The sequence below is a fragment of the Myotis brandtii genome, unplaced genomic scaffold (genome assembly GCF_000412655.1).
Source record: "Myotis brandtii unplaced genomic scaffold, ASM41265v1 scaffold781, whole genome shotgun sequence".
Classification (NCBI taxonomy): Eukaryota; Metazoa; Chordata; class Mammalia; order Chiroptera; family Vespertilionidae; genus Myotis; species Myotis brandtii.
This window is the reverse complement of record NW_005371136.1, coordinates 287972-298228: the sequence shown is the minus strand read 5'-3', so window position 1 is coordinate 298228 and position 10257 is coordinate 287972. Positions and strand designations below refer to the sequence as shown.

Below are 10257 nucleotides of genomic sequence, written 5' to 3'. Positions count from 1 at the left end.
AGCGGCCTCGGGCTCCGAGGAGCCCAGCAGCGCCGGCGGCCTCAGCAGCAGTTGCAGCGACCCGAGCCCTGCCGGGGAATCGCCGAGCCTGGACTCCCTGGAGTCGTTCTCTAACCTCCATTCTTTCCCCAGTAGCTCCGAGTTCAATAGTGAGGAAGGAGCTGAGAGCAGGGTCCCGGAGGAGGAGGAGGAAGAGGAGGGGGAAGAGGGTGCCGCGGCGGTGTTGCCCGGGGCTGTGCCCCTGTGCAGAGGGGAGGAGGAGGAGGAGGGGGAGGCAGCTCAGGTGCTCGCGGCCTCCAAGGAACGTTTCCCAGGACAATCTGTCTATCACATCAAGTGGATCCAGTGGAAGGAAGAGCACACACCCATCATCACCCAGAATGAGAACGGACCCTGCCCTTTGCTGGCCATCCTCAATGTTTTGCTTCTGGCCTGGAAGGTACATGCTGTAGCTTCCTATTTCCTACAGCTTTTGGGGAGGAGGGAAACGGGGCAGGGGAGATGCTGCAGACCGGCGGATGGCTTCCTCCTTTCTTTCCTCATTCATCAGTTCCCTTTTCTTATTTACATGAGATTCATTCGGGGCCTCCGAATTATACGTCTATCAGAAAGAATTGCTGGCAACCTCAGGTCTCACTTAAATAGGAATTTAACATTCAGTTGTGATTGATATGCTCACAAAAAACTAGGGCTTAGAACATCCTAAGTCCTACGATTATTTTTAAACTATATTTTTTATTTATTTCTTCTTACTGACTTTATCACATATGTAAAAGAACGAATAATAGGGGGAAATGGTTTTCAGAAGTTATTATCAATCCATGATGTCAGGGACCAAGTTCTAATGGTTATGTTCAGTCTATTTTCCAACTAATGCTTGTTCCATTTGGGTGTGGATACTCAAAGGAAATGGTGATAGGGAAGATGTGGCCCCTTAAATTCCATTTAAGGAAAAGTATTGGTCTGAGACCCAATTACCACAACTTCTTGGTTTTCAAAGATTATATTTTAAATTTATGCATGATTTTTACTTGCCTCCTCTTTGGCTCTTCTTAAATAGTTTGGCATTATCCCCAGTAACCACGCATCAGAATGTGTTAGGGGAGCTAAAATTGTAACAACTAAAATAAGAAAAGGTATATTCAAGGTAAAGGAACATAAAAAGGGAGGGCCTTCAAAAGTAAGCATATTGAAGACTCAGAGTGAGTTACCTATAAATAGAGTATCATATCTGAGCTTGCAGTTTTAAGGTGCTGAGAAGATACATCTCAGCATATTTTATTTTCAAATTGATAATTATGTCTAGATAACATGTTCCCTAGAAAAAAATAACCTGGGGTGTTCTGGCCAGTTAAGGCGTAAATCAAGTTAAGGGAATAAATACTATGGTATTTATTATATGCCTTCGTCTCCCTGTTACTAGAAATGTTTGATGCAAAAGAAATAAGATTAGAAATCTTACCAGTATCTGGTACATCCTGGCACTCGAATGTTTTAAATGAAAACTGTGCCTGCTCTTAAAGCTATTTGGGGTTGCAGCATTGACTTACTTGAAATTATCAAAGAGCAATGCAAGACCATACACTATAAATACTAGGTTATAGGAAACAGATCGAAATACATTGGATATCTCAAAAGGGGAAATTTTCTTTTGGTCTGGCATAGTCCCAGAGAGCTTCCTGGAATCTTTGGGTCTTGAACCAAGCTTTTAAGGAAAAGTAGAATTTAACAAGGAAATGGAATTCCTGGGAAAGAGAAGAGTATAAACACATGGGGAAAAAATAGAATGGAGAGAGAGAGAGAGAGTGTGTGTGTGTGTGTTGGATGACAGGGGTGGTCAGTTCATATTGGAGAATAATAGAAAATAAAATTGAAAGGTAAAGAAGAGCCACTTGATGCAGGCCCTTGATGCAGAGTAGGGAATTGGACTTGATCCTGTGGTCCAGAGTTCCCAGTCTTTTTGTAGGAAGGTTATAACAGTTTCCCTTAAACTTCATTTTTTTTCCCTTAATTTCTATATAGTACTGCAAAAGTTCAGAGGAAGGAAAAAAATACTATGGAATATTTGGGGATAGATGAGCATTGAACTGACTCTTTTAAATGTATTTTTAATTGATTTCAGAGAGGGAGAGAGAGATAGAAACATCAATAATGAGAGAGAATCATTGATTGGCTACCTCCTGCACAAACCCCCACTGGTGATCAAGCCCACAACCCAACTTGGGCATGTGCCTAACTGGGAATCGAACCATGACCTCCTGCTTCATAGGTCGATGCTCAACCACTGAGCCACACTGGCCAGGCTGAACTGACTCTGAAAGACATGACTTCAAGTGAATGATCAAATGTTTGGGTTCCCACTCTGAGAGGTACTAGAAATAGAAAGACCAATACGACGCAAGTCTGGCCCTAGCTGGTTTGGCTCAGTGGATAGAGTGTCGGCCTGTGGACCATAGGGTCCTGGGCTTGATTCTGGTCAGGGGCACATACAAGGGTTGCAGGCTCCTCCTGGGCCCAGCTCCTTGTCAGGGCTCATGCAGGAGGCAACCAATCTATGTGTTTCTCTCACATCAGTGTTTCTCTCTGTCTTCCCCTCTCTCTTCCACTCTCCCTAAAAATCAATGGAAAAATATCCCCGGGTGAGGATTAACCAAAAATAAAAATAAAAAAAGAGATGCAAGTCTGCTCTCATATAGGTCTCTATTAGTGGAGAGACAGACTTATGAACAGTAATTACGGTGCATTGTGAGAAGTTCTAAATGTGCTATGGAATTAAAGAAAAAGGGGTAATTGGGAATGGGATGTGTTAATAAAAAGCTTCAAAGAGGTGATAACCTGTGAATTGGGTCTGAAGGATGAGTGAGAGAAGGTCTTCCACACAGAGGGAATACTGTATTCAAAGATACTGAAGCAGAGAAAGGATTGTTCTATTTGGGGAGTACGGTGGAGGAGGGAAAAAAATGCAATAGCAGGAAATAAAATTAAATTGCAGGCACGTTAATGAATTTGAAGATTATTTTATAAACCTATGGTTCTTAGTCTTCTCTCTGCCTCTAGGCCAGTGGTTCTCAACCTTCTGGCCCTTTAAATATAGTTCCTCATGTTGTGACCCAACCATAAAATTATTTTTGTTGCTACTTCATAACTGTAATGTTGCTACTGTTATGAATCGTAATGTAAATATCTGATATGCAGGATGGTCTTAGGCGACCCCTGTGAAAGGGTCGTTCAACCACCAAAGGGGTCGCGACCCACAGGTTGAGAACCGCTGCTCTAGGCTATTACTGCACACAAAAGTTACAAATCAGTAATCCTCAATGGTTGATAGGGAGACAGGTTAAAAGAATTAAGGTTAGATAGAGCAGTGTTCTTAAAGTGAGCCAGGGGTTCTAGCGGCAAAAAATATTTTAATAATAATACTAAGATGCTTTTTGCCTTTTCATTCTCATTCACAAGTGTCAGTGGAGTTTTCCAGCCTGCATGATGTGTGATGACATTGCTCTGACAGCTAGTAGAATGTGTGCTTGTGTATTGTGTTTAAAACTTTTCTCAGTTTTCATTTTCAGTATGGTAAGTATCGATAGATGTAACCCATATAGCTCTTCGGGGACCTCAAAAATTTTAGGACTGTAGAGGGTTCTAAAACCAAAAAGTTTGAGAAATGCTATAGTAGAGAAAAATAGTAAATAGGGTATGAAGGTAGGTATCAGATTTCAGAGGACCATCACTGGGTGTGTTTAAACTTTATATGGCATATATATATACTAGAGACCCGATGCACAAAATTTGTGCACGGGGGGAGAGGTCCCTCAGCCTGGCCTGCGCCCTCTCACAATCCGGGACCCCTCCGGTAGGGTCCTTAGGCCTGGCCTATTTGGGCTTTACTTCCCCCAGTTGCCAGCAGATAGCCCCGCCCCCGTTGCTGCCACTACTTGCCATCTGTGGGATGCTGCCCCCCTCCCCTGCCACCGGTAGCCTCCCTCTATGGCGATAGGCATAGGGTGCGATCGCTTGGCTGGCCTGGGCCTCCCTTTGTGGGCGATCTATGGGGGGACCGGGGGGGCCCAGATCAATCTTCCCACAAAGGGAGGCCCTGCCCACCCGCCACAGTGCAGCTGCCAGTCGGGTAGCCTGGGCCTCCCTCTTTGAGGCGATTGATCACTGCCCACAGAGAGGCCCTGCCCACCTGACCAGGGCTCCTTGATTGATCTCTGGGCAGAGGGTGGCCTGGGCCTCCCTCTGTGGGGCCATTGTGGGGGATGGCAGGGCCCTCCGACCCCAGACCAATGGCATCACACCCACCTTGGCTGGCCTGGCACCAATGCGTGTCATAGTGTGGTCGTCTGGAAGGTCATCTAGATGGTCGTTCTGCTGTTAAGTAGTTTGGTCGATTTGCATATTATGCTTTTATTATTATAGATAGAAGGTGTTGGAGTTTGTTTTTGAGGATCGATTAGTGAAATTTTAGGCATGAAAATTTTACGTTTCCTTCAACCTCTCCACATTGCACAGATTCGTGCACTGGTGGGGTCCCTCGGCCTGGCCTGCACCCTCTTGCAATCCAGGATCCCTTGGGGGATGTTGAAGAGCCGGGTTCAGCCCGATCCCCACAGGCCCAATCCAGACAGGAGGGAGCCAGATCCTGTGCCTTGGGCATCTATCCCCTGGTGGTCAGTGCCAGTCATAGCAACCTGTCGATTGGTCGTTCGGTCGCTTAGGCTTTTATATATAGAGATATCCCATGTTCAAAGGCTGTTAAATCGCATTGTTTACCCATATCTTCAGAAAAAAATCACTTCTACTGTTGTGGTAAACAACCTGCTTTCCTGTTTATAATGGTCTGGCCCTCTAGCAACTTCAGCGCGAAATTATAGCTAATTTGCCTACAAACGTCAGGTGGTCATAATAATCTGGCCACTCAGTGTATATAGCTGATATTAGGGAGTTATTATAAATTACTAGACAGAGGAATGACATAGTGAAAGTGGTCTTTTTCTTGAGACTAGATGAGAGGTAAGACTGTAGTGAGTGTAGCAGGAAGAATTGATAAGGATAGCTCTCTTGGATGGGAAATTCTTTGCCCCTTCTCTTTGATGTCACGGTCGAAATGATGTTCACTACCTGGATAAAGGAAATGAAGAAGATGGCACCACTTTTTCTAATCTGGGCAATGGAGATTTCTTGGGCCATTCAAAAGATAGAGAAGGTGTTTTAGGTGGGAAAGTTGATGTCAAAGTTAGATCATGTCAGGTTGGAGATGTCTGAAAAAACTATAAATGTTCATTATGCCTCTAGAAATATGGACTGGGTCAGGAAAGAGGGGAAAATTATAGAAAAAATTGAATTAGGGAAACATTACGTAGGTGTAAGTAAGTATGATAACTATAAGAATAAATGAGAGTGGTGAGCAATAGTTGTCAACTTTTTTCCACCTCAATATATGTGAGGAGCTACAAATTGCCAGCATAAACATCTCTATCTTCCCTCTATTTCCCCACTCTCCTTTCCATCCCATTTTTCAGTAGACACAGAGAAAAACAGGAATAAAGATTAAACTTGGTGGGGAGAAGGGAATGCTAAGCATTAAGGGAGAGAGGGCATAAAAGAAACTAAAAATAAGAAAATGTCATGATAATCGTCTGAGAGAGAAGCTGTAATAAAGAAGTGGTTATGCCCGGCCAGCCGGCGTAGCTCAGTGGTTGAGCATTGACCTATGAACCAGGAGGTCACGGCTTGATTCCCAGTCAGGGCACAAGCCCCAGTTGTGGGCTCCATCCCCATTGTGGGGCATGCAGAAGGCAGCCGATCAATGATTTTCTCTCATCATTGATGTTTCTATTTTCTATCTCTCCCTCTCCATTTCTCTCTGGAATTAAAAATAGATATATTTAAAAAAGAAGTAGTTATTGTCAAATATAACAGCATCAAGTAGCTGGTAGAATAGGAAATATTTTGCCAAAAAAGACAGGTGTGAGGACAACAAGGTTGCTGAAAAGTGATAATACAGACATTTCAGAATAGGTGGTAAAGTTCTCTTTGGAGGAAGAACAATCTTATTTTCTGAAGTAATGAAAGGAATGGGACAAGGCAGATACATACAGAGACAAGATTATGTTAAGATAGACAGATGGAAATTGAGGTCTCATTTTCCATTTTGGCAGAATAACAGTTGACCTCTTCAGAAATAACTATCAAACTTGTAAGTAATTAAGGAGGAAAGAGGTTGTAAAGCATGAGGGGTTGGTATTATGAGAAAAGTACATTAAATTCTAACCTAGGAGATTATACCTAGGAATTTGAGGCATAAGTAGGAAGACATGAGTAGCAATGAATAAATTAGGGTATTCTTTAAAAACTTTTAGTATATCAGTTTTGCTTTATTGTTATTCCCTCCCCCCCCCCCCCCCAGTTCTCTTATACCTGGATATAGGAGCAGGAAGAATGGCTAGTTAGGGTTATCAGGGATTGGGCTTTTAAAGGGTTGATTCATGGTGAGTCAGTGGAATTAGAGTTGAAAGTGAAATAGTTGATCATCTCTTTTTTGAGTATGAAATAATGAGAAAATCAATAAACTGAACATATTGGGAGGATTTGAGTGATTCAAAGGAAGTAAATGCTGTGGTTCTGGATGAGAGATGACAGTTAAAATGATCAAACAGGGTTAAGTACTGAGTTAGAAATGGAGTTTTAATTAAAATTATCTTTGGACTGGTGGAGAGTAGGTAGGTTATTATTCATAATCTGTAAAATAGTTGAGCTATGATATTCCAACAAATCAAGAAAGAAGGAAAGCTATTCATTAAGTTGCTCAAGCTCAAATTTCTACATCTTTTTAACTGATATCAGGTAACTTACTCAAATTTATGTCTTGGAATACACTTTCAATTTGCTTCTTTAGGCTATATTTGGTTGAGCCACGACCTATAAACCAGGAGGTCACGGTTCGATTTCTGGTTGGGGCACATGCTTAGGTTCCAGGCTCGGTCCCCAGTGGGGGGACGTGCAGAAGGCAGCCAATCAGTGATTCTCTCTCATCCTTGATGTTTCTGTCTCTCCTCTCACTTCCTCTCTGATATCAATAAAAATATATTTAAAAAAAAAAAAACCCGATGCCATTTATAGGTATATTTGAGGGTTGTATCCCATATAATTAGACTAATTAATTAATTATAAAAATCAACAAGTTAGAAGATATATAAAATATAAAATTTATTTCTGATGATATTGGCCTTATTTTATAAATGTTGAATAAAATAATATATAGGTCTTATTTTGTTTAAGAAACATTGCTAGGTGTAATGGCCTTTCAGATTGGCCTGATAGTTGTTCAGGATATGAACATTCACAGTGAATATAAACTACTGGTTTAAATATCAGACATCCAAAAGCAATACTGAAGGCACCTACCTATAGCTTTCAGTTAAAATCACATAAAGCAGCCCTAGCCGGTTTGGCTCAGTGGATAGAGCATTGGCCTTCGGACTGAAGGGTCCTGGGTTCAGTTCTAGCCAAGGGCACATGCCAGGGTTGCAGGCTCGATCCCCAGTGGGGGGCGTGCAGGAGGCAGCCAATCAATGATTCTCTCTCATCATTGATGTTTCTATCTCTCTCTCCCTTTCCCTTCCTCTCTGAAATCAATAAAGAAATATATATTTTTTTAAAAAAGCACCTAAAGCAGGGATCAGTAAGCTTTTCTTGTAAAGGGCCAGATAGTAAATATTTTAGGCTTTGTGGGCTAATATGGTCCCTGTTGCCAAGATTCAACTCTGCTACTATAGTGCAAAAGCAGCCAGACAATACATAAATCATGTTTTAATAAAACTTTATTTAGAAAAATAAGCAGGGACCATAATTTGCCAATAAGTTTCAGTTTAAAAACATACCATATATAGGAACTCTTCATAATTTCTGCTCAATTTTTTTGTAAACCTAAAACAGCTTTTTGTTTTTTTACTTCAAAATAAGATATGTGCAGTGTGCATAGGAATTTGTTCATAGTTTTTTTTTAAACTATAGTCCGGCCCTCCAGCAGTCTGAGGGACAGTGAACTGACCCCTGTTTAAAAAGTTTGAGGACCCCTGGTAGAGCGTCGGCCTGCGGACTGAAGGGTCCCAGGTTCGAGTCCGGTCAAGGGCATGTACCTTGGTTGCAGGCACATCCCCAGTAGGGAGTGTGCAAGAGGCAGCCAAATTGATGTTTCTCTCTCATCGCTGTTTCTAACTCTCTATTCCTCTCCCTCTCCCTTCCTCTCTGTAAAAAATCAATAAAATATATATTTTTTAAAAAGTATTATAATTTTTTTGAAACAGAAAATGAAAATAATTAGAATTGAGCAATGATCAAAACCTCCATGGAACCTCTTGGGTTCACTGAGTAATAAATCCACTGGATGAATAAATCATAAGCATCAACTATCATATATGCTCTCAGAGGTTCTCACATTGTTCGATGTTACAGGGATCTTTTATAAGACCTATTTTATTCATTGATTAAAACAAAGAAACAAAAATTTGTGGCATGCTATTACCACATTTGGTAACTTGACACCCAGAGGACCTTTTTCAACACTTGGGGGATTTGGAGAAATTTCTGATTTAAATTATTTCCTTGGTTGAGTGGAAAATAATTCTGAACAATTTTAAATTATGCAGTTCTTCTCTTATCATTGATATGTTAGTTTGGTTGAATTTCCATCCTACACTATTTATTTTTCTCCTATGAATATATCACAGAGTATGCTTTTGAATAAGTCACCTAAAATATTTATAATTATTAGCTGTAATATCTGTGTAACTCATGCCAGTTCATTTGAAAAATTAATTTAGACTGATGTGTTGCAGCTGAATTAGCTTTAGAAACTTAAATATGTATCTAATTTTAACTTTTTTATTGTGGAATATAATAAGAAAAGTACATAAAACAGAAATGTCCAGTTTAACAATTTATTGCAAAGCAAACATCAGTAGAACTACCGTGCAAGTCAAGAAATAGAGCATTACCCTAACCGGTTTGGCTCAGTGGATAGAGCTTCGGCCTGCGGACTGAAGGGCCCCAGGTTCGATTTTGGTCAAGGGCATATATACATTGGTTGCGGGCACATCCCCCGTAGAAGGTGGGTAGGAGACAGCTGAAAGATGTTTCTCTCTCATTGATGTTTCTAACTCTCTATCCCTCTCCCTTCCTCTCTGTAAAAAATTAATAAAATATATTTTAAAAAAAGAGAAATACAGCATTGCCAGCACCCCAGAAATGTCTAATAGGCTCCTTTCCAACTATCACTTCTCTTATCCCTAGGGCTAACCATAGTCCTGATTTTTATAGTATCCATTTCCTTACTTTTCTTTGTAGTTTTATCACCAAGTATGCAGCTCTAAACAATATAACTTAATTTAACGTGTTTTTAAACTTTACAAGTGGAATAATACAGTCTGAATTCTTCAGTGTGTGACTAATACTTTAATACTGTATTCATGTTAGCCATTCAACAATAAAAAATGGCCAGTGTAGACTGAAGTAATGGGATATTGAACTGTATTTAAGCCTGTCTTCAGTAAAACTGCTCGGTGAGTGAGTCACCTGTCACATGTTTGATGCCTTTTCCTGCCCTTGAACTGCCTTTTTTATCATGCAGGACACTGTTATAGGTGCCTAACGACAATCATGGTGAATGGTGAAAGGCAGAACACTAGGCATTGGAAACGGACATCTCAATGTCTATGAGACCTTATATAATTTTGTAAATTTTATTGTTATAGGATTGACTATTATACTTTATAAAGATTCACTATCAAGATTTTAATAATGTGAATGTTAATGTATACAAATAGTAGATACATATATGTACATACATACTTGTATTTATGACAGAGAAACACTTTAGTCACCTAAAACATTTGATTTTATAGAAAAAATACTTTGTTTTTCAGGTGAAACTTCCACCGATGATGGAAATCATAACTGCTGAACAGCTGATGGAATATTTAGGTTAGTGTTGAAAAGTGGATGATTTTATATCTCTTTTAAAACAAAGTGTTCAAAGCTAATATGTTACTAAGTCTGGTCAGTGTGGCTCAGTGGTTTAGCATTGACCCATGAACTAGGAAGTCATGATTCCATTTCTGGTCAGGGCACCTGCCCAGGTTGCAGGCTCAAGCCCCAGTAGGGGGCGTCAGGAGGCAGCCGATCAATGGTTTTCTTTCATCATTGATGTTTCTATCTCTTTCTCCTTCTCCCTCTCTTTGAAAGCTAATACAATAA

General features: G+C 40.6%; 1 protein-coding gene across 1 annotated transcript in view; it reads left to right on the top strand.

Moving 5' to 3' along the window:
* Position 1: 1 nt before the first annotated feature.
* Positions 2–10257, top strand: part of FAM63B (family with sequence similarity 63, member B) — a gene marked incomplete at its 5' end in the record, with an annotated part of 58309 nt that continues 48053 nt past the window's right edge. Inside the window, 2 exons of the mRNA XM_014530865.1 lie at positions 2–439; positions 9927–9984. Of these exons, the coding sequence (XP_014386351.1) occupies positions 2–439; positions 9927–9984 (496 nt within the window). The remainder of the gene's footprint in view (positions 440–9926; positions 9985–10257) is intronic.